Source organism: Equus asinus, chromosome 23 (assembly GCF_041296235.1).
Source record: "Equus asinus isolate D_3611 breed Donkey chromosome 23, EquAss-T2T_v2, whole genome shotgun sequence".
Taxonomy (NCBI): Eukaryota; Metazoa; Chordata; class Mammalia; order Perissodactyla; family Equidae; genus Equus; species Equus asinus.
Window position 1 is genome coordinate 13,004,129 of NC_091812.1, and position 27,388 is coordinate 13,031,516.

Genomic DNA, 27,388 nt, shown 5'->3' on the forward strand with positions numbered 1-27,388 from the left:
GATTTTGGGGACTCATCCTGTTGCTGGATTCTTACAAAGACTCTTTTGTGATAACCTTCTTTGGTTTTCAAGGACATAACCCTGTTTCTCGAGTGTGGTTCCCTACTGTAGCATAAATGTTGACAAGTTAAATGCATATCACATAAGAATTTTAATTGTTCATCATATGTTTATGTATTGAAATATAGAGTTGAATTGATATAATTGGTAACATTACCCATTTGCTTTGATTTGAGATGTCAAGTGATTGAAAAAATTTTTAATTCAGAATTGAATTACCTTGCTTATTTGAATTTATCATTTTTGCGTAATTAGGATGAACTAATTTAATTTGCAGTTATCCGTAAATGACTTAACTGATGTCTGCTGAGGTTCTCAAGGCCACAGGATTATGGAGTCATGCTGAACATCACTCTGTATCTTAGGGTTGGAAGTACAAGTGCATCTTGTGAAGCCTGGAGACAGAAGTTACAAGCTTGATTTTTTTTCCATTAATTTTTTTTTTCTGTTTTGTCCCCCTCATCTCACTCTAGGCTGCTTCATGTTTCCCAGAAGGACCACATATTTCATTTCAGACCTTCGCGGAGCGGGAAGGTGCACTGACAGGGACGCAGGGTCCCCGCCAGGCTCGCTCTCGGGGAACTGCAGCCTCCTCCCTCGGGTTTTACTTGAACGTCAGACCCGAAACCATGCAACGTATGGAAGAAAACATAGGCAGTCAGCCCTTTGACATCAGTCTTGGCAGCCTATGTTCAAGTACCACGTCTGACTGGGCAATGGAAACAAAATACAAAATGAACAAATGGGACTACATCAAAGTAAAAAAATCTTCTGCGCGGCAAAGGAAACCATCCATGAAACCAAAATGCAACCTAACCCCTGGGAGAAGATACTTGCAAACCGTATATCGGATAAGGGGTTAATACCCAAAATACAGAAAGAACTCATACACCTCAACAACAAAAAAAGTCAACAACCCAATTAAAAAAACGGGCAAAAGATCTGAGCAGTGACTTCTCAAAAGAAGATATACGGATGGCCAACAGGCATATGGAGAGGAGCTCAACATCATTAGCGATCAGAGAAATGCAAAGAAAAAGTACAATGAGATGTCACCTTACTCTGGTCAGAATGGCTCTAATCAACAAGACAAGAGACAAGTGTGGGAGAGAGGATGTCGAGAGAAGGGAATTCTCCTGCACTGCTGGTGGGAGTGCAGACTGGTGCAGCCACTATGGAAAGCAGTAGGGAGTATCCTGGGAAAACTAAGACTACATCTACCACTGCTGGGTATTTATCCAAAGAACTTGAAAACACCAATGCAGAAAGACACATGCACCCCTAGGTTCACTGCAGCATTATTCACAACAGCCAGAACTTGGAAGCAACCTAGGTGCCCATCAAGGGAAGAATGGGTAAAGAAGACGCGGTATGTATACACAATGGAATGCTACCCAGCCCTAAGAAACGATGAGATCCGGCCATTTGTGACAACGTGGATGGACCTTGAGGGTATTATGTGAAGTGAAATAAACCAGAGGGAGAAAGTCAAACACCGTGTGATCTCACTCATAAGTACAAGATAAAAACAATGACAAACACACACAGAGCAACGGAGATTGGATTGGTGGTTACCATAGGGGGAGGGGGGAGGGGAGAGAGCCAAAGGGGCGATGAGGCTCACATGTGAGGTGACGGACTATCATTAGTTTTTGGGTGGTGAACATGACGTAATCAACACAGAATTCGAAATATATTACAACGTAAATCTGAAAGCTACATAAGGTTAGAATCCACTGTTACTGCAATAAAATAAAATAAAATAAAATAAAATAAAATAAAATAAAATAAAGAAGTGTAGGAGCCTCAAGAGGCTAACAGGCTTTTGAAAAGTTATTCTAGGGGTTTGTATGGCTTAGCTCAGGGCGGCAGACACCAGCCTGAGACACAGCTGTGACATAGCCACTAACTTCAACTAAACTCTGTTCTGACTGGAGGGAAATCAAAACTACTGTAATCATAATTTATTGAAGGCTTCACTTTGTGCCAGATCCTGTGCCAACTGCTTTGCACCAACTGTCTCATTTAATCCTCACATCCAAAAGGCAGGTTACCGTTATTCTCCCCATTTTAAAGGTGAGGAGGCGGAAGCAGAAAGATGGCAATCTGCCTGGAATTCACAGAAGGATTCTCTAGGTAGTGACATGACTTTTGGACAAGATTTAAAGGTTTAACACATGACAGTGAAGACGCAGATCCCGGTATCACAGAACGTGAAAAACACTGAGTCCTGCCAAATGTATTAAAACACTAATTATGGATCCTCACCATCTCTTGGCCTGTTTTTTTCAGATGAGGGAAAACCCAGTGTGAAAAACCGTTGAGGAACCTTGTATAGGCTCTCAGTGAACTGTAATTTTAATTTTCAACCTGGCAATAAAGCAGTAGACATCAAATATCTCTTTCTTTCTGCTTTCTGAGGAAGTAATTGCTTCTGTATTTGAGCCACTGTGCATACCTTTCTTGATTTCCCCTCGTTTCCATATGCTCCTCCAAGTATTTAACAAATGTACCTAAATTCTGTGTTGTTTTGTATTAGTGTGATGGCAACAATCAGAAGATTCTTGAATATCATCTTACTTTGAAGTTTAGCCTGGAAGCCACCACTTCTCCCCTTGGTGTAATTATGGGAACATTTTCACAAATAATTCCATGATCCACATCAATAACTTTTCCTACAAGTTAAGGAACTACTTAAGTTACAAAAGCTATCACACTTTATTGTTAATTACGTAAATAACTTAAAGTATAATGCAACATAGATAAATTCGTTATAAAGATAATTCACAGTAACAAATCAGAAAACCAAGTGAAATATAGATATCTATATCTAAAGAAAAGTTTAACGTAAATTTGGACATTTTGACACATCTACTTGGAAAATCTTTCTCAGAAACATTACTTACCAATAATCTAATGTCAACATCATAATGAGAGCAAAGCTAAACTCTATCTGATATAAGCCAGCCATACTCTTTACAACTACTTGCTTCTCTAAATTAACCTTTCTTACAGAAAAAACACGGTGCCCCAAAAAGGGAATTAAGACATTTATATATAATTTTTAAAAATATGATAACCAAATAAGTTTAAAAACATAGGATGATGAAGAACAATATGACATTAGTTCTAATTCTGTTATTTGATTTTTAAAAGCAAACAATTCATTCTGCCATATGTGCAGTTTCCAAAAATAATTCTAGAAAATTTGTTCTAAATAAAGGTAACAATTTTTTTTTAATGGTAATGTTAGTCACCGCTCCTCAAACTGCAATACTAAGTTTAGGAATAACTATTTAAATAAATAAATGTTGGTTTCTTTTATCTGTTAAAGACTAGCTTCTAAAAAACTTTAGTTCTGTTGATAAACACTTAAATACAGGAAAAATATAAAAACATTTGAGTCTAATACCTTTGATTTCCAACGTATCACTGAGGGATAATTCTATGTTAGCTCCATTCTTGCTATGGTTTTCAGACTCTTGCATGACAGCAGTTCTCTTATAAATGCCTCTTTTCACTTCATCAAAGACCCAAAACATATTGTACACTCGAGCAGTATAGCCTGCTAATTCAGTGATCTAAAACCAACACAGAGAAATAAAATAGAGTTAATATACTCAAGACAGACTTAAAAAAATATGCAATCATATAAGCTGTTTGATTTAATGTTAAAGATCCTATGTTATTACACATGAAAAATAAATAACATATCTAATAACTAAAACAAGTAACGGTAAAAAGCTTATCAAGAGAGCAACATAGCAACATGTCAATGTAAGTTTGATTGGGATTATAAAACACATAAAAAATTATTCATTCAAGTCACGGTTAAAAACGAAATGTAAAGATTTCAGAATATTAGTGAGACTTAAAAATCTTTGGTCAAGGGGCTGGCCCCACGGCCAAGTGGTTAAGTTTTCACGCTCCACTTCAGCGGCCCAGGGTTTTGCCGGTTTGGATCCTGGGTGCAGACCTAGCACCGCTCATCAAGCCGTGCTGAGGTAGCATCGCACATAGCAGAACCAGAAGGACCTACAACTAGAATATACACTATGTACTGGGGGGCTTTGGAGAGAAGGGAAAAAAAAGATTGGCAGCAGATGTTGGCTCAGGTACCAATCTTAAAAAAAACAAATCTTTTGGGGCCAGCCCCGGGGCCGAGTGGTTAAGTTTGTGCGCTCTGCTTCAGCGGCCTAGGGTTCACCAGTTGGAATCCTGGGCACAGACACGGCACTGCTCATGAAGCCATGCTGAGGCAGCGTTCCACATAGCACAACTAGAAGGACCCACAACTGAAAATACACAACTATGTACGGGGGGCTTTGGGCAGAAAAAGGAAAAAATAAAATATTCATAAATAAATAAATCTTTAGTCAAATTTCTGATTTGACTCGTTTAAATGACAGATTTCATTTCCAGAAAATTAGAAATTTTGTGAAAAGCTTAAGTTCATTCAATGAAATTATGATCCTTTATTTTGATATCTTTTTTCAATTTAAAATAGGTTTTAAATAGAAAAAAAATACATTTTTTTTCTTATTAGAAATGAATGTTTCTGAGTCAAATTGATTGTCAAAATTCCTAAGCTTGGCAGAGAAAATATCCCTGCTAGAGGATACCAAAATTGGGAGTGAGCTCAGTGAAAAGCTTCAACTCCTTTTCAGTCCAAATTCCACAATTCAGCTTCTTTTCAAGCCAAACATGATTTATATGCCCAAAGAAAAACATTAAATATGACTTTTTTCTAGGTGAGATTAAAGATAAGATGAGATAAATCTCTGCTTTAGTCCATAAGGCTCAATAGAGTGGTACCTTGCTCCTATCGTGCCAGTGATCCAATTTAGGCTGAATCTCCTGCTGTTTTTCTATTAAAAGAACACCTTGTTGTCAAGGTACTGTGAAAGGTGACTCATCTCCTGTCAAGACCATCTTTCTCAGTGAAAAGGAAAGCACAAAAACCATTCCCTTACAGAAATGTTTACTAGGAAACTGGTACCAATAAGCGAGGCAGGTCACTAGTAAATGTCTCTTAAACAATAAATTGTGGAATAATACAACAATGCTGACATTTGTGTAAGATTTTTGTGTGTGCAAAACAAGCAGTAAAAGAGTGCATATTACTGTCAAAAGCTTTCTACCGTGTTTCTACTGTGTGAGAGGTCTGTAGCTGGATTAGTATCGCATTTCTATATGCTAATGTTATAGCTATTTAAAGGGTAATTTCTAAAATGTTATCCACAAAAATCTCCTGAGTTCTCAAGCAGAGGAAAACAGAGCTAAGGATTAACAAAATATGGATTCAAAAGAAACCTGGCTAAATATATTTGCAGAAAAAAATAAAAAGTCCAAAACCAAGTGTAGAGGTCAGTTAAAGAAAAGCAGGAGGCAAGGAGTTAGTAGACCAGGATGCAGGGTGGAGTGGGCAGAGTGTCTGAAAAAACCTGAGAATGTGACTGTGGACAAATTACTTTGGGATATAAGACAGGGGGTTTGCCCTTGAACTCTAACTCTAAAAAGGACCCTTGCTCCCTCTGGAGCTAGCAGAGAATGCATATGCTTTCATGTGCTGTCATAGCAGCAATAAGATTCTTTAGAAGTGAACATTCTGTGATTCAAAGCACAGTCAGCCAAAATAAAGCAAAATGCAATCAGTTTTTGTGTCGGAGACAATCTAGAAAAACTAATTGATGTTCTTTCTGTGACTTAGATACCAAAGTATTTTAATGTGAGATGGCTAAAATTTTGATTTGTCATTTAATTTTAATAAGTAATTTATTAATCAAAAAACACATCCTCAAAACTGTGTCTTCAGATTATCAAAATTACTATTTGAAAAATTTTTTAAAATTGAGTTGGTTTGGTACGTGGCCCTAAACAACTGGTTTTACTTTTATTTTTTTGACCCAATTCAAGAAATCAGTTGTTGAATGAGACTGAAAAGTTTTGTGGGTAAATCACAAACTTTGTCACTCTTTTATATGGCTTATTCGAGGCTGATTTAATAGGCAGCTAAATTTATAAAGATGCTCTGGCAATTTATATTGATACAAAAGCCACAAGAGTAATTAATAGTGAGAATGTCTGTCCATGGGAATATTATGTAACATCTGAACTGAATAAAATGATTTCCAGTCTTAACACTGTGATATCTGCAGGTCTTATTACCATTCTTTCAGCAAGTATTTATCGACCACGTACAACATTCCAAGCATTAAAATGGATATTAAGAATGTAAAGCTGAGTAAGACAGTTCCTGCTTTCCACTCAGGGCCTGGTGCAGGGGATAGTCAATTACAATGTGGTAAAGCACCAGGTGTACTGTGAACACAGAGAAGGTAGAGCCAGACTCTGCAACGAAGGCGGGAAGAAGGTGGAATCACAAGAGGGTTTTAGAGGTGGTTGGTGAGGCTTGACTTGTCATGAAGGATGAGTAAAAGTTTGCAAGGTATATAAGTAATATTACTGGCTAACATTTAGCGACTGCTTAATATGTATTGTTTTAAACATTCTACGTGTATTAACTCACAACAGCCCTACAAAGTCAATGCTATCATCATCCTTATTTCACAGATGATGAAACAGACACAGACAGGTTAAGGAATTTGAGTAAGTTCATATAATTTGTAAATACTGGAGCAAGAATTTAAATTTAGGCACTCTGGCTCCAGAATCCACACCTAGGGGTGTGTTTTTTTTTTTTTAATTAAAAACAAATACGTCATACTATAGACAGAAAAAGAGGAGTTATAATTGAAAGTGTAAAAATTAAAGGGTATTAGCAGCAATATACTTGGGAGGGCTGCCTTTTATCTTGATTATACTCTTAGCAATGTTTGGTAGAGAAAAATGTTTCCAAAATACTAAGTATATCTTGTAATTTTCATTTTGCTTGATTTTCATATATCTTATTTTAATCAAATTGATGACGAGAAATGCAAGTACCTCTTTGTATGAAGACACAATCCTTTCAATAGCATCAGCTCCAGAGGCCAATAAATTTCGAGCAGTAGTAAAGGCTTCCGTCCGTTCACTAACCATAGCTTGTTTGGGGCCATCCTCTGGATCTAAAAGCAAATTACAAAACTATTGAGTTTTTTCAAGTAACTAAATGTTTTACTTTATACAGATGAAATTGTGGCCAAAACAATCACATGTAAATTTTTCATTAGTACCAGCAATTTCCTAGAAATTTAATGAATTATTGAAAATACAATATTTGTACAAGATTTTATTTAAAGCTTTCTTTTGTTTCATTATTTTTTTAGAAGGAGACTTGGAACAAAAGTAAGTCTATAAGAATTATGATTATTTTCATTTAGCATTCTTTTAACTTTTTCCAAATTCAACTCCCTGCCCTTATTACACCTAGGCAATCAAATACTATGGATTTGGTCAATAAAATACTACTAATAGGAATACAAGCAAATATTTCTAGTGTAGTTCCTTTAATAGAAATGCAAGTTAGCTGACCCTCATAATCCAGCCTCTGTCTACCTGTTTTAACCAACCCTCACTCTACAGTCTAGCGGCAGCCCAAACATGCAATACTCTATTTATCCTCTGCTATTTGCATACATGATTTCTTCTGACTTCAATATACTTCTCTTCCTTCTTTGTCTAGCTCTTTCTTCAAGAGTTAACTCTTTAGTAAAGGTTTCCCTGGAAACTTTTGCTGGCCTTTCCAATGGACTTTAAGTTTCTTAAGGGTCAAGAATGTGTGTTTTATTCTTTATTCCTAGTACTCAGCAGAGTCTCCAGCACATAGTACTCCTTAATGTGTATTGAATGGATGCATGGATGCATGGATGGGATGGATAGATGAATGAACATCCTAAATTACTGTCAATGCAGAATTATGGTTAAGAGGAGTCAGACTAGGTTTGAATCCAGGCTTTACTACTTATTGGCAGGTAGTAAGGTAAGTAGAACTTGCCACTTATCCTCTCCATGCCTATTTTCTCATTTGTAAATGAGGGAGACAATAATACTATCTCAAACAATTCTATCTCAAAGACTTGTTTTAAGGTGAAATACAAATGAAGTGTTAGTCTAATCTATGGCCTATAATAAGTTCTCTAAATGTTAGCTGTTATTATTTTCTCTAGTTATTATCGCATATCTATTTAATTTAGTCTCATTCTTCAAAATTATTCTCTCCAAGTCATTACTTTAATCTCTCCAACAATTTGAGTCTCTATCTGGCCCGTCTATAGATTATTTCCAAAGTTCTAAATTAAATGCTGAAAATTAATGAAGAAATTAGAGTGATATAGATAGTCATAGTCCAACTTTGATATTTATTGTTCTCTGATTTATCTCAGTGCAAAGGTTTTTTTTCTCCATATCAGTGCAAATATTTAACTTGTGCCCTATTATGACTACCAGATAATTTCATATTTACTTGCTCACAGACAGTTCAGCTGGGTTTGAAAGAGATCCACGCATAATATAAGGTAAAATGCACTCAGCAGATATTTACTGAACACCTAGATATGCAAGAAATTAGGCAAGGTGCTATAGGACATGCAAGGATAAATGTGATTTTCAGACTCTTTCCTTAGGGAGCCTACAGTTTGGTAGGAGAGAGAAGACAAGTTCCCAAATAACTATGCAGGGCAGCCTATGAAGAGAGTTAACGGGAGGTGTTTAGAGGAGGCAAAGATCATTTCTTGCTGCAAGAGACAGGAAATGCTTCATGGAGGAGTAGACTGTGAGTGAGGCCTTGAAGACCACATATAATTTCAATAGATCATAAGTATAGTATAAGCAACAGGACAGAGAAGGGAAATTTCAAGCAATGCCAACTGAATGATAAACAGCCTGATCAAGTTACAGCATGGGTTGGTGTCAGGCACTGATTTCACCCGAGTATGAGAATCACCATGAGTTCATGGGGCCCTTTTACAATAGTCTAGGGGCCACCCGGTGGCCGAGTGGTTAAGTTCCTGAGCTCCTCTTTGGCAGCCCAGGGTTTCGCTGGTTGGGATCCTGGGCACGGACACAGCACTGCTCAGCAGGCCACGCTGAGGTGGTGTCCCACATAGCACAGCCAGAGTCACTCACAACTAGAATATACAACTATGTCCTGGGGGGTTTTGCGGAGGAGAAGAAGAAGAAGGAAAAAAAGAAGATTGGCAACAGTTGTTAGCTCAGGTGCCAATCTTTAAAAAAAAAAGAAGAGGACAAATAGTCCAATGTGGTTCCTCCTAGCCCTACTGTTGTCACTGCTCTAGAGGACTCCTGTTAGCCCCCTTGAAGTGAGTGAGTTTCCCTGAGGAATGAAAAAAGAAAGGCTTTGAGTGCTGGTATAAGTGAGGAGTGAAAAATGTGATTGAATAAATGGACTGGAAACAGAATGTAGATATTCTTACATTTAAATGTGTGACAAAATTTAGATAGACACAAAAAAATTACCAAAAGATTCTCAGCAAGCTACCAAAATAGTGAATTGCTGAATCAGTTAAAGCACTAAGAATAGTTTTGGCTCATAGAGAATTTGGCTGGTGATCTAAAATAATCATGGGATTTTATGAATTTGGGTTAAAAGCGGTTTAAATAGTAGCTTTTACTGACAGTCTCTGTTAAGAAGTAAAAACACTAGCACAGATGAACTGGTGTTTGACATGGCATGGCACTTTCCACGTTGCTTTAGCAGATTAATGCCTATTGGCAGATTAATGCCTATTGGGTTTTCTTCGTGCTTTTAGCAACAAAATTACAAATAGCTCTGGACAGATTTCATTTGACTTTTATTCTACGGATTGTTCTTTGGAAAGTACTGTGAGAGCAGTGCCAGTAGTATTTTGCCATGCACACAACAGCCAACTGCATAACCTCTGTGAGAAGGGTAGATTCCTCAGTGTCAGAGATATAAATTCATGACCTAAAGCACTCACCTATTTTGTATCCCAGATCAATACATTTTATCTTCCTCACCAAATATTTTGAATACGTTGTCAAAAGTGCCTCACTTAAGGATTTAATATTTAACATTATATCTTCTCATTTTACTGCTATTTTCAGCTCTGCTAATAAAAGGATATATTGAAACACGGTCACATCTGTTGCTATTTCACTGAAAAGGTGAGAAAGGATTTAAAACGAAGGTTATGTAATACATTTGTCAAAACCCATAGAACTGTATAATACAAAGAGTGAATCCTAATGTAAACTACGGACTTCAGTTACTAATGTATAAATATTGGTTCATCAGTTATAACAAAGGTATCACATTAATACAAGATGTAAATAACAAGGGAAATTATGGGAGGAGGGGAAATTTGGGAACTGAACACTTTCTGCTCAATTTTTCTGTAAACCTACAACTATTCTAAAGAAAATTGTCTATTAATTTTTTAAAAATTAAAAAAGCAGGCTACCCTTCTGTACTTTTTTCTTTGGACTTACAATCTGAGTTTATTTCTTGTCATTTATGTTTTATCTTTGCCACCTTGACAAATCTCAATCTTACCCTACCTCATACCATATATAAACATCAATTCTAACTGATGATCTTAATGTGAAATGAAAAACCAATAAATTTCTAGAAGATAAAATAGGAGAGGGCCGGCCCAGTGGTGCAGCGGTTAAGTTGGCACGTTCTGCTTCTCGATGGCCTGGGGTTCACTGGTTCGGATCCCGGGTGCAGACATGGCACCGCTTGGCAAACGCCATGCTGTGGTAGGTGTCCCATGTATAAAGTAGAGGAAGATGGGCATGGATGTTAGCCCAGGGCTAGTCTTCCTCAGAAAAAAAAAAGAGGAGGATTGGCAGTAGTTAGCTCAGGGCTAATCTTCCTCAAAAAAAAAAAAAAAAAATAGGAGAATAACTCTATGACCTTGGGTTAGGCAAATATTTCTTAAACAGGACGAAAAAAGCACTAACAACAAAGAAAATGATTGATAAATTGAACTATATTAAAATTATGAACTTCTCTTAGACACTTAAGAGACTGAAAAGGCAAGAATAGAGAGGGAAAAGAGATTTGAGTGTGTGTGTGTGTGTGTGTGTGTATCTGACAAACTACTCATTACAGAATACACAAGAGCTTTACAAATGAACAAGCAAAAACCAGATAAGCCAGTTTAAAAATGAAGAAAAAACTTATCGGTACTTCATAAAAAAGGCTATCCAAGTAGCCAATAAACAAATGAAAAGTGCTTAACCTCCTCAGTCATCAGAGAAATGCAAATTAAGACTACAATGAAGCACGCTTATACACTCATAAGAATGCCTAAAAGGAAAAAGACTCACATCAAACATTGACAAAGATGTGGAGCAACTAAAACTCTCATACGTACTGCATGATACTATTTATATAAGGCTCAAAACCCAGCAAATACTAATGAATGATCGGTAAAATGCCTGCCTTTGCTGTGGCATGGGGGCAGGGGCAGGAGGAAGTGGGGATGGGGGTAGGAGGCTGAAGATGAGGATAAGACTGGGAAGGGGTTTCTGGGATGGGAGCTTCTGGGATGAAGGTACGGTTCTGTTTCTTCTCAGTGGTGCTTACGTGTATGGGTTGACTTTGCGACAGTTCACTGAGTGGTACACTAATGATTGTGCCGTTGTGGGCATGTATGTTATACTTTAAAAATTATAGCTACTGACACGAATAGCTAATTACAGCTAAAAAGTATGTCTTTGATATGTACTGATAATTACTGTGACAATAATTGGTCAACAAGAGAGTAGTCATATGTAAACTGACCCAAATACAAAATTATATTTCAACAATTTGGCATTTGAATATGAGACATACTCCTGCAGCAGGAGCTATGGAGATCATCTTGTTGGAAGTACATTTTAGGAATAAAATATCACCCATGTTATGAGGGTTACGGTAGAGTTCAGTTCCATTCCTAAGAGTGCTTTCAGTTGCTACTTCGGATGTGCCACCTCACGTTAGCAGATCACCAACATGTGGACGCTACTGGCAGTGCTAGTGGCTTAGGTGCTCTCTTCACTGCCTGTCAGGTGTCTGTGATAAGGTCCGGCAGAAGGGACCTATAAGTAGCTTTCCCTGGCCTTGCCCAGAACTGCTTTTGATATGAAGAGAAGAAAAGTGGCCTATAACATTAAAAAATTGAGATACAGCTCCCAGGTAACTATTTTCTTTACATAATTTCAGTCTTTCTCTTAATACAAAGCAAAGAAAGGGGTAATGTCCTCTAAGAAAATATAATAGAAACCATATATAATTAACTATTTCAATGCCTCTATTTCAACCATTAGCTCCCACGATTGCTTGGTCTCAAACTAAGTTAAGTCCCTTATAGACTAAGTTCCACTATAGCTAAATGGAGGTAGCGTGATGAAGGTAAGAAAAGTAACACACTAGGAATCACATAATGTCTTCTATCCTTAGTGCTTCCACTAACCATCTGTGTGCCCTGAGGCAAATCTGGGGCTCCAGACTAGATGACCTCTAAGCTCCTCATCTGATGTGAAAATGGCATGATTCCACATGCAATTTTGTAATGTGAACTTGAATATAAACATAATCCTGTCCTAACCATAAGATTTCACTTGAAGTTGTAGGTGGGTGGTATAACAAATCTACTACAAAACTATTTTTCTTTTCTCCTCCAAAAAAACTATGCAGGCTCTTCCTCCTATCTGCACTTTTCCCTCTGACTTCCTAATCACTTTTAAATATCTTGCTCTCTTAACAACAATAATCGTGCCAGCAAATGTCGATTGAGCATTTTCGATGAAGCAGGCATTGTTCTAAGTTTTACACATGTACTCTTCTTTAATCCTCCTAACAACCCTGCTATAATTTCTCCCATTTCAGAAATGAGGAAATTGAAGCACAAGAAGGTTAAATGACTTGCCCATAGTCATAGCCTAGTAAGCAAAAGAGTAAGCATGTGAACCCAGGCAATCTGATGCCAGAGCCCACATGGTAAGAATAGAATAAATAGTAACAATGATCCACCTAAATTCTTACTACTTGCTGAGAACTGTTTCAAAGCACATTAAATACATTATATACAATTTCATAATTCTGTAAGATAGATATTACTATACCTATGGTTAAGAGAGGAAAACTGAGGCATATAAAGTTTATGCAAATTTCTCAAGGATGGATAACTACTAAATAGCTGAGTCAAGATCTGAACAGTGGCCTGCTTCTTTATTGTATTGTCTTTTTTTCCTCTATCCTACTTTTTCTCCCTTTTCTCTTTGCCATTCTTCTCTCATTCACCCACTTTTTCCACCTATTTTTGCTTTAAAATATACAGTATCATGTATTTAATTCATCTCTAACATAAGGGACAACTCAGGGCATAAGTGTAAATTAAGACTGAAGATTAGATTAGAATATATGATATGTAATTCCAAGACCTAAAGCCTCAAAGATATATCATTATTTAGAAAAAATAATTTTGTATGAGTAAAACGCTAACAATATTTTCATGTGTTAAATCATTGTAGGTCAAATGTCTTTAGTAAATATGTACAAACATTATAAGCATATATATAGTAACCTTAGAAATTACAGAAGATATTGAAGCACCTTCTCATAATAATGCTGTCATATGAATTTATTTTTTTCTTCTATGAAATTCTTATACTGCTTCTCTTTGTATAAAATCCTCTTTTGAAAAGAAGCTTTAAGAATTATTTTACTTGCATCACTGTGATTATCATAATTTCAATCTGAAATTTTAATGTTGTTTCTTTAATTTAATATGATATTTTCAGGATTTATTTTTAAATATCTTATTACATCACCCATAGAAATAAGATTGTTAGATTCTTTGCATACACTGTTTACTTCTTACTGGTCTCTGTGGGGTTAATTTGTCACCATTAATAGCTGCATTTTCTCTGCTCTATGTTGAATACTCTGGGGTTTTGTAATAAGACCAGTGCTTCCAAGGACTAAGAGAACTACACCATAATCTTGTCATTGGTCTTGTCTCTATACGTTATATATGAAACTTTTAAAACATCCATATACTTAGATTCACTACAAATATCTGATAATTTTGTTGTGTCTTACTAAAACTAATCTCAAGACCATAAATTTTTGTGTCATTTTTTTCTCCAATACTTTTTTGAAAAAGCAATTTATTTTATCTTATAATGAAAGGATTATGTCTAAAAATACTATTACTAACAACGCCTTATTCAATATAAACTTTTTAAATGATTTTTTAAAAAATAAAACTTTGAAAACATAAAAATAGATAAAATTCAGTTTCCCAGTGGTCTAAACACAGTATTAGACAGTTGAGTTGTGGAGTATATTTGGTATATCTATAGTCTTATCACATGGGATTGACAAATTCCAATTTACTAAAATGAACAATTTTAGGTTAAGAATGACTCAAATTTGACAAGTTTTTTTGTAATAATTGGTTAAAGCACTGAAGCCCTGTTTCAAAATATTAAAGTATAGGGTAATTTTTTTACTTGTTTTTATTAGATGACTTCAAACAAATAACTTAATTCTTGATTCCACACCAAAAATAGCCGTAAAATAGTGTGAATTCTGTTACCTTATTCTCAGTGTTGCCTTTTGTTTCCTAGGTAATAATTGTCACTCTGTATCAAGAACGTCAAGAGCATGCTCTGTACTTTATAAACATTATTCTGTTAAATCCTCCCAACAGTCCTCTGAAGTAGCCTTTCCAATTCTCCTTTTACAGATGAGGAAAAGAGGTTCAGAGTTTAATTAACATGACTAAGAGGATACAGGCAGGAAGAGGGAAAGCCAAGAGTTGAGCAAAGCTCTGTCTTACTACAAAGCCCATGCTTTTATTTAGTTACTTCAACACTGAGGCCAATTTTGACCAAGTGGTTTTTAAAGAGAAGGGGGAACGTTTTATTTTGGAGGAAGAGCAGAAAATGCTGCTACTTTAATTAACTCCCCTTTGTCTCTGCCCATTAAGACCCAAACTCCCATCTCAAGTATTACAGAACGTTTTAATATTGTTCTTGTTGTCCTTATCTTTCTTAGTTATCCCAAAGATGAAAACTGTTGGTAAAAACCACTGGGGTGGTGATAGCTAGAATTAGACAGGGGCAGCTTGACAACCCCTACGCCCACAATGCCACCAAATCATGCTACATAGGAGGTTTATCTATGTTACCTACAAGTAGAGGAGATCTTGCTCCATGGTGTGAAGCACTTCCTAAAACAATATTCCTAGTTGCCTAATGTAGTCAACCAACTCTTCAAATCACAAAACAGGGCAGATCCAGTGATGGAATATTTATAGACTAAACACATGGGATGTGCAGAACTGAAGTTTAAAACACATGGAGAGAACTTACACTGCTTTTCAAGATATTAATTTGAAATATCTCACAACTGGAAAGGACTTTTGAGCCACTTATCTCCTTTCACATTGCAGGTATTATTATTGGATGTTGCAAAGTCTGCCTTTGTTTCTGACCATTAATGACCACAGAAAAATGGCTACATATACAGTTTCACTCACACAAAACCAGCAGTGACACCTTCAAGAGAAATAATCCTAAACATATATTGAAGATTAAGCATAAATGTCATTACCACCATCTGCAAAGCCAGTTGCAGTGATAATAGGTACAGCCACCATAATCAGTCCACTGCTGCTCCAAACATACTTCATCAAGAACTGCTCTATCATGATGTACCACAAACGTTTGGATAAAATGAGGTTCATCTGATCGGCTAAAGCTTTGTAACTTTTCTGGAGTTGCTTCGTTTCCACCTAGAGAGGGAAAAAGAGGCAAGAACCCAGCATGAGTTATAAAAGTAAATATTGTATGTCTGAAGGCTTTCTTTAAAGATAGGTACACATTATTTTGTTTTACTTAGTATAGTATGATGTATGATTCTAACAACTAAAAAATACAGATTAATATAAGAATGAGTCATTCTTATTTAATTTGGTCACACCTATATTATTCAAAAAAACCCATGATGCTCAGTAAATATGAAGTACATGTCAGTGATTTATAATTTTTATTTCAAAATTACATGCATGAGGTTAAAATTAAACGATATTCTATAAGACATGAGTAAACAATGTTAGAACTTTATCCTTCTTGATCACACCAAAAATATTTGAAAATAAACACATGACACACATATGTGTAATTAGATTCCATTTTCGAACTAACTCAATTTGCTGGATTTTGTCTTAAATGCCGGAAGCCTACAGCATGCTATAATTTAAATCACTGAGTTCAATGATTCAAGAAGAATCACAAGTCAATATGACTAATACAACATATAAGGCCAATTTTCAAGGGGGAGTAGAAGTCCTAAATTTGCTTTAAATTTTCTTCTTCAGATTCCTACTACTGTAAACATTTGTCTTGATAACTAATGATGCTTCAAAAAGTAAATAATTCTGCTTGGGAATTAAAATACCATTTCAACTTAAGAATACCTGAATATTTCATTTGTACTAAGTCATTTGTATTAAGATTTCAGATGCATCACCTTAAAAAATTTGGTCGTATTTAATATTCTGAGGTTACTTCAATGCTCTGGAAGTTTATGTAATTAGGCCAACTATTTTAGGGATCTGCTTAATGTCGAAAATCTTTAGTATTTAGAAATAACGTTCTGCAATTCCTTTTCTCCTCATTTCTTCTCTAATCTTAGCTTTTCTCTCAAAGCCAGACAAAATTTCATTTCACTGCCTCTTTTTATTTGTGTCAAACATGGTGCTGAACATTAACTAAGAGTTGGAAATGCCATTTGTGAGACACACTCTCCTGCACTTCTTAGGACTGAGGACCCTCCACTGCTGACCAGACATGCAAAATTGTTAAACTTGTCTTTCATGTAAAAGGACAGGGTTTTTTTCCTCTTAAAAACAAAGGGCCCTCAATAATAACAACAAGAGAATACCATCCTAAATTTTCCATCTCAAAGGACATGTGTTTACTCAGTTTCCAAACACATTTTCTTCTAATGCTCTACAACCAATTAGGATTTAAGTTTTAAGAAAATGCTTCAGAGATAATTTTGAGCATGTTTGGGTAACTGAGGCCAAGTAGACTGAGTGCTGAAAATTTATTCTCATGAAACTTTAGAAAAGTTTGCACTCTATAATTCTTTAACAACTTGTGAGTAAAAGGGGTAAGGAAGCATACATTCTAGTACAGGTTTAGATGTCATCGGAGTCTAAAACGCTAAAGAAGTGGGCCCATCAACAGTACAACAGATGGTATCTAGCACTGCAGTGGCAGCTCGAACAGTCTCACATTTCACCCATCATCTTAATTTCTATCTTACCTTATGTCCTCTGTAAAAGGCAATTTCTTCAACATTGGCTATAATTCTGGAGTGCACATACCGCAAATAGCCTTTTCTATGAGCTTCTTCAGCCACCAATTTACCAAATTTGGGAGAGCAGGCTTTCAACACTTTAGCAGTGGCATATACCACAAGCCCTGCTAATAGGGTGGGCCCAATTGGGCTAGCTCCTCTGGATGGAGCAGTCTGGATGAGCGTATAGGAGGTCAGGATTACATCTAAAATAGGTTTGGTCAGATTAGAATACAAGTGAGCCACAGATTGGGAGAACATCATAATATCCTCAGTAAGAGACTGGTCAGGGTTTGCCAGCCTCCCATCCATATTGATCACCTTATAATAAGTCTGATTTGTAAAACAGGTTTCATAGGCATGGTCTACTAGGCAAGTTCTGAAGGCCAAAGCCAGTTTGCACTCCAGGTACCTTATCGCACTGTTCACAGAGGTAGCAGGGATGGCAATCATAAGCCACTTGATTAATTTGATGATGAAAGCCAGTTTGCACTCCAGGTACCTTATTGCACTGTTCACAGAGGTAGCAGGGATGGCAATCATAAGCCACTTGAGTAATTTGATGATGAAAGCCCGAGGCTTCTTTTCCACAATGCTTTTCACGATTTGTCCATCCAGACCAGCCACATAGATAGACAGAAATGTTCTCGAGATCAGAGCCACCGAGTGGAGGCAGAGCCATCCTGTTTCAGTGGTCACAAGTTTTGGAAAGAGAATTTTCCGAAGTTCTAGTAGCTGTTTGAAAAAATCTGCATTCACTCCAGGCGAAGAATTTTTACAAGTGGTCTCGGTGCAATGCAGTATTTCTCTGTTCTCTGCAGTCGGGTAAGCTGCTTCTTTTCTCTTCCTGTGGCCAGATTGCTTTAAACGCTTGCTAATGATGGGATAGAGGGTTTTCAGAGCATATGCGGCAGCCACCAGGCAGGCAGCCCTTTTAGCAGCGCTCGATCTGGTCCATTTCACTCGATCAGCTGCTGCATTTAGCATACGTGTCATTTTCCCAATTACCCAAACCGGCTTCAGAAAGAATTGGTTTTAAAAGATCATGATCCACCGGAATCCCCAGCAAATGTTTCAGAAAGTCCTACAGCGTTCCATAGTCCGCAGCATTTCTTCTCTTCTTTTTTTAAATTTTGCTTTTGCTTTTGCTTTTTTCAATTTTGTTCTGCTGTGACAGATGCAGCAGAGCTCAGACTCCACCGCACCTACTGGGGATGATTCCCTCAGAAGCTCAAGCTGCACTAAGCCGCCCCAAGCTCCTCCCTCACAGGCCCCTCATTGGCTGTGAGGATGGTGGGACCTTGGAATCCTCGCCGCTTCCCTTTGAACCTTGAAAATGAGGAGAAAGCAAAGCGAATTACATCCTTAGGCAGGAGTCCAAAGAGGTAAATGTCTATTTTTGGAAAGGTCGAATCAGGGCAGCCGCGGGCGACAAAACCTGCCCCAGCTACTGAGCATGCTCAGCGTCACTTAGAAACGCACAGAAGTTTCAGAATATACATCACTCCTCTAAGGTTTTAGTAGATTCCACAAGGGGAAGAGCAGAAAGAAAAGGAAATTTCCAAGCGCTATAAAACGAGATGAGGCAGAAGGAGCTAGGGAGACGAGGGAGGAGGGGCAAGAGGACCAACATGAAATGAATATGAAAAGGATATGGACTGAATCTGAAAGGGTATGGACTGAATCTGAAAGGGAGAGAGAGGAAAGGGACAAGCGGGAGGGACACTGGAGAAAACAAACTATCAAATACTTAGATCTGTTTTTCAGTCCCATTTTATTTTATTTTTTCTGTCTGTGTTTCTCATGAAGTCCCAGAATCTATCAGACAAGTCGTAATTGAGGGCATATTTTGTAAATAAATAGGAGAGAAGTCTTCTGCATTATAGAAAATAGTTCTTTGCTATATCTCCATCTCTATGTTTACTTGTCCTTACAATAAAAATCTTCCAGCCCCACAACTGCTATTTTTAGCAATGGAGATCTGATGCACTGGTATTTATTTACAAGGTGACTATTGAATAAAAAAGAGCAGTGTTTCACTTCTACCGCCCTCTTGGGTCCTTTAGATAGTTGTTACTTGGAGGTGTGTGACTTTATAACCTAAAGTTAACCATTTGGGAATCCAAGTGGAGTTAGATGGTGGAAATAGCTTCTCTGGGACCTTACTTCATTTTTTGAGAGTTCTTTGTCTTTTGCAAACTTTTGTTTTGCTTGTTTTGTTTAGGCTTAGAGATAATCTATTGGCTACTTCCCACTTTGGTTATTTGATTCAAACAAAGAGTGTTAAAAAGATTTTCCCTACATCCCTAATGGAGGACTTAAACTGCTAAATAGTCAAGCGAAATTCTGCATACTGTTAAATATGTAAAATGTTTAGGTAAGGATGAGTGTGTTTTCGAATATGCAAAAACATTTTTGCTTCCCCACACCCACCACCCCCCACAACATACATACACATTTCTAGTCAACTGGAAGCCTGGGAAGATATGCATTAAATTAGAACAGAGGTTGGCAAATTATAACCCAACCAGTGGGCCAAATTTGGCCTGCCACCTATTTTTTTATGGCCCTTGAGATAAGAACAGTTTTTACATTTTAAAATGGTTGAAAACACATCACAAGAATAATAATATTTTGTGGTGCATGAAAATTACATGAAATTTTTATTTCAGTGTCCATAAATAAAGTTTTATTGGAACACAGCCACACCCATTTATTTATTTACTTATTTTCTATGGCTTTCAAGCCACAGAGCCAGAGCTGGATAGATGAAACAGAGCCTAAAATATTCACTATCTGGCCCTCTTCAGAAGAAGTTTGCCAACCCTTGTGCTAGAATATAAAACCTGTCTCAGTGTTGAATGATCTTCATTATTCAGTTTACTGTGAATAAAGAACTATTCTCCTTTTCATAAGTAACAATAGCCTTAAACTTTTAAAACTCCTTTCCCATGTACCTATATGAATTCCAAGAATCATCACAGGTCTCTTTTCATTTGTCTGCATTCAATTCAGCAGACTGACTAATACATGAGTGGCAAATTCATGCAAATTTCTTTTATAGCTGGCCATATCAGCAGCACAATCTATCATTCATTCCATTGAGACTTTCTAAGTCTGTATGTAGAGATCATAGTGTTATAGTGGTTATTTTCAAAATCTTTTATTCCTAATCTCACGTTTTTCATGTGTCAAAGTAAGGATCTCTTACCCTTATAAACTTTAATTCTTTATGTCACATCTCCTGACTGTGATAAGACAGGTGGAGGGCCAGGGTAAACTTAGCTGGGGGTGATAGGAGGATGTTCAGCCAGGCAGAACACGTACACAGAGGGTTGCACCGGTCAGCAAGCAGCTGGCAGTCGAGGCAAGTGGCCTGCATCACTGGCATAGGACAGCCACATCAGGGGAGGAGCAGGGCAGTGGGAAATCTAGAAGCAAAGAAGGTTAGAGATCGAATCAGGCCTGCACTTAGTTGTAGGTAGGTCAGTTTATCAACTGATAATGAAGCTAGGGTATAGGAACAAGCTTTTATTGGCTTCAGTGAAAGACTTGTTAGAATGAGGAAAATAATCAAGATAGAAAGACAGAAATTTGGTTACCGGAAGTGTGGTGCAGGGAAGGTTGGAGGCCAGTTACTATAACTGGGGAAAAGGTTAATGTGAGATTTGACCTAACGATGAGCCGCTTAAGTACAGATGTAACTATCACCATTTTAATTCCACTCCCACCCTTCACTCTACCCTACCCCCAAGAGTCAGGGTTGGTCCTAGCATCCGAGACCAAGCTCAAGACTTCAGGGAAGGCAGAGGAAGAATTCAAGATGATAGGAAAACAGATACATAATTCCAGTTGGAAATATATGCCATTTAGGTAAGAAACTAAGACTGTCAAGGTACTTCTTTCATTTTTTATATTGCCATGCAATTAAAGCAGAAAGAACGCTAATTTAGTTTGAATTTCAAACTAGGTGAGAAAAAAAGAGTGAAAAAAAGTCACTTGTTACTATAGTAAACGTAATTCAGCCTAATTTCCACTCAATCTTCTCAACTTTACATGTGTTTATATGGGAAAGCATTAAAATTTTTCTTAAGAGAGGAGAAATAATCTTAAAAAAAGATCTTGAAAATGAATGAAAGTTAAAAAATAAGCAATAATTATCAAATTACTCTGTTCTCAAGTGTGATACTCTCAATGTCAGTGCCACAGTGGACATTACCAACAACCATGGAAGAGCAGGATTAAATAGACTTTATATATATATTAGAGACTATATATATACACACATATATTAGGAAAACTACATGCTTTATAAACAGTAAAACATCAGAAATAAATTTTTATAATAAAGAGACCTACATATATAAGTATATGAATAAAAATGTATAATGTAGATAATATGTGTTATGTGTTTACATAGTAAATCACCAGAGAGTAAATAATTTTTAGCAATAAAGATAAATTAAGGTTTAAGATTTGGGATGCATTTCCTTCTCAGCAAATGCTAAGTAGTATTTTATCTGTGCTGTATTCCTTTCTTGGAACTGTTTCCTGACCCAAGAGATTACCTAATTGCCCTACTGGCCCTAAAATAGCACAGCATTTGACTCATTATCTACCAGTCATGCTAGCCTTATTCATGTGAGCCACAAACACAATGAAGATGAGATCTTAGGTCAATATTTCATCTGTTACAAATAACCACCTCATAACTGGTTCATAATGAAATGTCTTTTGCTGTGAAGGAAAACCCAGCAAATATCTTGTCTGAGGATGTATCTCATAGATTAATCTTTCCTTAGCCTAATTTACCACTTCCACTGCCTCTATGTGACTGGAAGGAAAGCAGTGACTCTAGTCAGAGAGAAGACACGGTTCTATCCAGCTCCCACTTCTTGACTCTTCTCAACAGATTGGTCAACCTGTCCTTTATGTCTCTACCTATAGAATATATTTTAAAAGGTCAGTCAATCCTCTATAAAATTATTTTCCCCTTCTAGTTAATTTAGTTAATTTGTACCTGTTTCAAAATGTTGAAAGTAGGAAAGGCTAACGCACTGGGCCATTGCTTCTGACTCGACTGTATGGTTTAGTTACTGAAAAACGATGAGCTACTCCATGACGAAGACTAATTTGTTCTGAAATGCTATACTCACTTGGTTTAATTCAAACCAATGATAGATATACTTTGGTGAATTTTTGGGACAAAAATCAGTATTTATATGATTAAACGATGTCTACCAGGGCACATCATCCTATTTTAGGCAACTATATTTTAGGCACTATTTCCCAATGAGTTAACAGAAAATGTATCATATTTGAAAATGAGAGATTGCCCAGGTTAAAAATCTGGAAAACAATCATGACAATTGGGGAAAAAAAAACATTGTGTGCATTTGTTTGGTACAGGAGATTTCTAGTTTCTAACCAAAATATCACAGAACAGTGTGTAAGATAAACATTTTGTGAGGATATACAAACATAACACAGAAACGATCAGTAAAATCCAACTTTCGTTTTCAGATTTTTTTCGGTAAGCTGTTTAAAGTCTTTGGGTCTTTACAGCTAAACCCAGTTTTGATCAAGCTCTCTAAGAAACCCACAAAATGGTAAGTTACTACAGCGCAATATTTCTAATAAACAACTGTGTACTGAATATTGAAACTGCACGTGAAAGATATTTAAAGGATTTGGATATGGAGTGATGTGGGAATGGAAACATCATCTGGAGGATTACGGATCCATATCTTTGTTCTTGCCTTCTTTTTCTCCCCTCAGTCAGTTCTTTGACCTAAAAAAAAAAAGGCTGAGACCTACAGCAAAGTAAATAAAACTATGGTGGGGGTGGTTTGAAACACTAACCCTGCGGCCACAGCCCGACACTTCATTTCTTGAGGGTTCCTTCGCCCGACCGGTTGAAACTGCTGTTTTCTTCCTCCTTCGGACGCGCTGCTTTCCCACGGCGTCCTCTGCGGCCCTCTCAGGACAGCGTCTCCGCAGAAACCGCAGAGGCTGCCGGGAGACCCGGAAGGAGCCTAACCAGGCCGCAAAGGCTGTAGGGAGGCTGGGCTGTAGGCCCGTGGGCCGGAGAGGAGCGGGCTGAAACCGAGGAAGCTGTGGCTTAGCACTGAACGGAGCCGTCTGAAGTGCAGCTGTCAGAACCCCAGTGTCTTCTCAGAAGTTTTGGGGAGATGAACTGGGTCGGGGGCTCCCGGTGAGTCGTGCTGCTGGAGCTTGAGACTGTAGCCTTGCGTCCCTGGCGCCTCTTTCCTAGGCCTCGGAGGGGAGGGCACAGCCTTGCCTGGGGGCAACTTGCTAGGAGAGGTCTTTTAATCTTCCCCAAGCCGGGGGACCCTAGCACCATGTCTCTGCTCTTAAACCGAAAGCAGCTCAGCTTTTCCCCCACTGTCTTTCCAAAAGCTTCACATGTGGGGCCCGCCGTGGGTGAGGTTCTCTGCTCTCCCTCGCCCGCCTCCCGGGTCCTCCTCCTCTAGTGAGACCTCTGAGCAGCTGAGCCCTCTTCTCGCCCCTGCTTCTCCCTTTTCGAAGGGATTTCTTTGCGTCAATATATCATCTTTGCACAAATTTGTAAGGCGTTATGGAAGAGGCCATTCCCTGCTGCCCTTAAATCCATTGGTGGGGGCTCGTATCCACCATAAATCCAATTTAGTTTGTTTTTGCAAGGGAGGGAAAGTGAAGCGTTTTTTGCTTTAACTTACAAGAGAATTTACAATTTGTTTTGTATTTAGAATTAATCACATAAAGGAGGATGAGTTGACAGTTTAGCTTTATGTAACCTCTTCATTGCTGTTGACCTTCAAGTCCACTAGGATGGAAATCATGTGGGCCTGTAATTTCGTTTGATCAAATTCCCTGACGAAAAGAATTGTTTTGATTGAAACATTAAGCCATTAAATACAATTTTTGTCACAAGTAGACCCAGGACAGTGATGATATGGTTAGAATATAACACATTTAAATTCTTAGGAATTTTATAAGAGGAAAGACAGCTTTTGTGTTCAAGTATTGTAATGATGTCTGATAATTTTAGCAATAGCATTTATCCTGTTGAAGATATGTTAGCATCGTATTTTAGAAGTTTGTCTGATTTATTCCTAGCTAATGTTCTTGCATCATGCTTCCACTTTGGAGAAAAGTGAAAACTCGCTTACAAACGTCACACAATTTAGTTGATACATGACTATAATTTGATGTTTTTGAATTCTTTAAAATGTGAATATTAAATGAGATACAAAATCATCTTACAAATGCTTAAGCAGTATTAAAATATAGGTGCTATTATTATTCTGTCATATATCTTCTGGTTATTCAGGGAGTAGTATTTTGGTTGCTACTGGGAGGATGCAAAAGCAATGTACTGCAGGAAACGTGTAGTCTAGGATTGTGTTTCTCAAAATGAGGTAGTGCTGCACCTGGAGATATTAGGTACCAGGGGGTTAAGAAACCACAGAAGAAACGTGACACATCTCCCTGGAGCATCAGTTTTATTCACAGATCGGAGGAAAATATATTTTTTAATTTAAGTAAACATGGATATGTTATAGAGTAAAAGGCAAAACTTGTGTGAAGTTGTAAGAGAAAATATGGAATTTTAAATAAATTTTCTTGGGGAGGTTGGGCTCGTTAGGGTAAAATTCCAGATTGGTAATGAAAAAATGAGTGTCTCCACTTTGTACTATCCCAGCAAACAAAGGTAGACAAGATTAGTTGATCATGGCGCTCTGATCATGAGGCCGTAAGGGCCTCAGAATCTGAGACAGTGCTTAGTAATCACTAGCAGTTGATTGGAGCTACTATAGAGTACAAGTTTTAATCCTTGTCTCAGACCATCCTTGAGTACTTGTTTATTTCCCTCTGTTGTAGGATTAGTTTTTGTTTGAAAATTTTGAGAACTGTTAGGAACTTAAAATATAGACGAGTAACTAGAGAACGTTTACAAAGCTCTCTCAGAGCTGCTCCATCAGAGAATTCGGCATTAATTACTTCAACAAATACGTTTTTACTTGCCTCCCTGTTTAGGGCATTGTCAAGCTGTATAGTGGGATTCAAAAAAGAAAAAGATAAAACTTTGGACCACAAAAAGAATTTATGGTAGAATGGTGAGATTTGAATTAGGTGAATGATTTTAAGACTAGATAGTTAAATGGTACTTAATATATAACAAGTGCTGTTCTAAGAACTTTTTGTATATTAGCTCATTTACTCTTAAGAAGAACCCTATGAGGTATGTACAAATGTTATCCTCATTTTACTGATAGGGAAACTGAGGCACTGTTAATGTTAAGTGGCTTGCCCAAGGTCACCCAGCTAATCAATGACAGTTATTTGAGAACCATATGCTTAATGGCTATGCTATGCTATGCAATGTAGAAATACGAGTATTGTGAAAGTGGCACACGTAAAGGGCTATGGATATCTAGAGAACAGAGAAATTACCTTAAACCTTGAAGGATAACAGTGTTGCACAGAACAAGCGCTACAGAGAAACAATGAAACACAGGTTCTTAAAAGCTGAAAAGGAAGTGAGATAAATAATTAGCAAATTGGAGACCTAGTTTTTACCAAGGCTTCTTAGAAGAGATGGGTTGGGAGGGCAGTATTAAAGAACCTGAAAGGATTATTTGGCAGACAGTAGATAGGTCTGCATTAAGACAGGAAAACACTTGCAAAGAGGCTTTATACCTTTTTTCCAAGGAAATGAATGAAGCAGGCTATAGCAAGTTTATATTTTGGTTGTAGCAACCTGATTGTATACACTAAATCAAACCAGGGTATTCTTGTTGTATATTATAGGGACCTGATATACAGTTTAATTGCAGAATCATTTGATAGGAGCGTCTTTACAATTGCAAAGGTCTTTGCAAGTTTTCTTGGCATAAAAGAAACTTGGCATTTAACTTTTTGCTGCTCTTCTGTTTGGGGAGTCTACCAGTCATATGTAAGATTTTTTTTTGTGAGGGAAGGGACTGGTGGCTAGGGAAGAAATAAGCTTTCCTTATTTTGCTTTTTAAATTACTTGGTTTGGCTTTAGTTTTATGGTTTGTGGACGTCTTTGAAGATATAACATTTCATTTCAAACAAAGTCTCATTTAGGGTAAAGAGATTAGGTCTAAGCTGAAACTAATTGACATATCTGTGATAGCAGTTCCCAGTCTACTGTCCCTGAAACTTGCTAATCAGCCATAATGTCAGATTTTTCAATTTAATGGGTTCTTTCTTGTTTTCCTAAAATTATATTCTTTTTTTGACTTAAAATGCCCCTCCCATTTTAAGTCCTTTCTTTTTTTCTCCCCCTGCTTTTTCTTCCCAAATCCCCCCAGTACATATTTTAGCTGTGGCATGTGGGACGCCACCTCAGTGTGACCTGATGAGCGGTGCCATGTCCACGCCCGGGATCTGAACCAGTGAAACGCTGGGCCACCTAAGCAGAGGGCGCGAACTTAACCACTCGGCCACGGGGCTGGTCCCAAGTCCTTTCTTGACAAAATTAAAAATATGAATCATTTGTCAGTCTTACCAATTAAATAAATTTTTTTTTTTTTTTTAGTTGTCTGGGAATCATTGACCTAGAACTCTAATCTTTGTTTTGTACTTTTACGTCAGCACTGAGACCCTGTGTTTTCCTAGTCACATTGAGGTGTAAATTTGAAAGAGGACAGGTATAAGCACTGATCTTTTTAATTTGGAAAAGATTCTCTTTTATTTTCAGTATTTGGTGATTGATGACTTGTTTCACCAAATTCATAGCCACCTCAGACATGAAGGTGGTAGGAAGAGAAGAGAGAAAGGAGAAGATAAAGATGTGACCAGTCTTTGGGCCTCGATATGCTATTCAGAATGGGATCAACTATAGATCTGAAATACAGCACTATACATGCAGTGTAAGAAGACTTTTTGTTTTAATTAGAGGAGGTTTATTTTTATAACTTAGATTGAAGAATGCAACCCATGTCATAAGAAAGACACAGATAAAATCCTGTTTGAATTTAGGTGAAGGAGAGGTTTGCATTTGTAAATGTAGGC

At 37.3% G+C, this 27,388-nt stretch overlaps 2 protein-coding genes across 34 annotated transcripts in view; one reads left to right on the forward strand and one right to left on the reverse strand.

Annotated features, from left to right (window-relative positions):
* Positions 1-23,341, reverse strand: part of LOC123276104 (ATP-binding cassette sub-family D member 2-like) — a 40,297-nt gene extending 16,956 nt beyond the window's left edge. For 3 of the 6 annotated variants that reach the window (XR_011497526.1, XR_011497525.1, XR_011497524.1), the window contains exons 1-6: positions 23,207-23,339; positions 20,556-20,775; positions 17,312-18,673; positions 15,593-15,773; positions 7,006-7,127; positions 3,473-3,641 (exon numbers count right to left, since the gene is read on the reverse strand). Coding sequence is in view for 3 of the 6 variants with exons in the window: in XM_070495958.1 (XP_070352059.1) it covers positions 390-455; positions 2,641-2,735; positions 3,473-3,641; positions 7,006-7,127; positions 15,593-15,773; positions 17,312-18,340 (1,662 nt within the window). In the remaining 3 variants the exon portion in view is untranslated. Of the gene's footprint in view, positions 1-357; positions 456-2,640; positions 2,736-3,472; positions 3,642-7,005; positions 7,128-15,592; positions 15,774-17,311; positions 18,674-20,555; positions 20,776-23,206 lie in introns of all 6 variants that reach the window. The other 3 variants (XM_070495958.1, XM_070495957.1, XM_070495960.1) reach the window with 3 other exon arrangements.
* Positions 23,342-23,383: 42 nt separating this feature from the next.
* LOC123276100 (regulator of DNA class I crossover intermediates 1-like) overlaps positions 23,384-27,388 on the forward strand; it is a 154,672-nt gene continuing 150,667 nt past the window's right edge. For 23 of the 28 annotated variants that reach the window (XR_011497508.1, XR_011497507.1, XR_011497520.1 and 20 more), the window contains exon 1: positions 23,384-23,558. Coding sequence is in view for 6 of the 28 variants with exons in the window: in XM_070495951.1 (XP_070352052.1) it covers positions 23,536-23,558 (23 nt within the window). In the remaining 22 variants the exon portion in view is untranslated. The remainder of the gene's footprint in view (positions 23,559-27,388) is intronic. The other 5 variants (XM_070495950.1, XM_070495955.1, XM_070495946.1 and 2 more) reach the window with 2 other exon arrangements.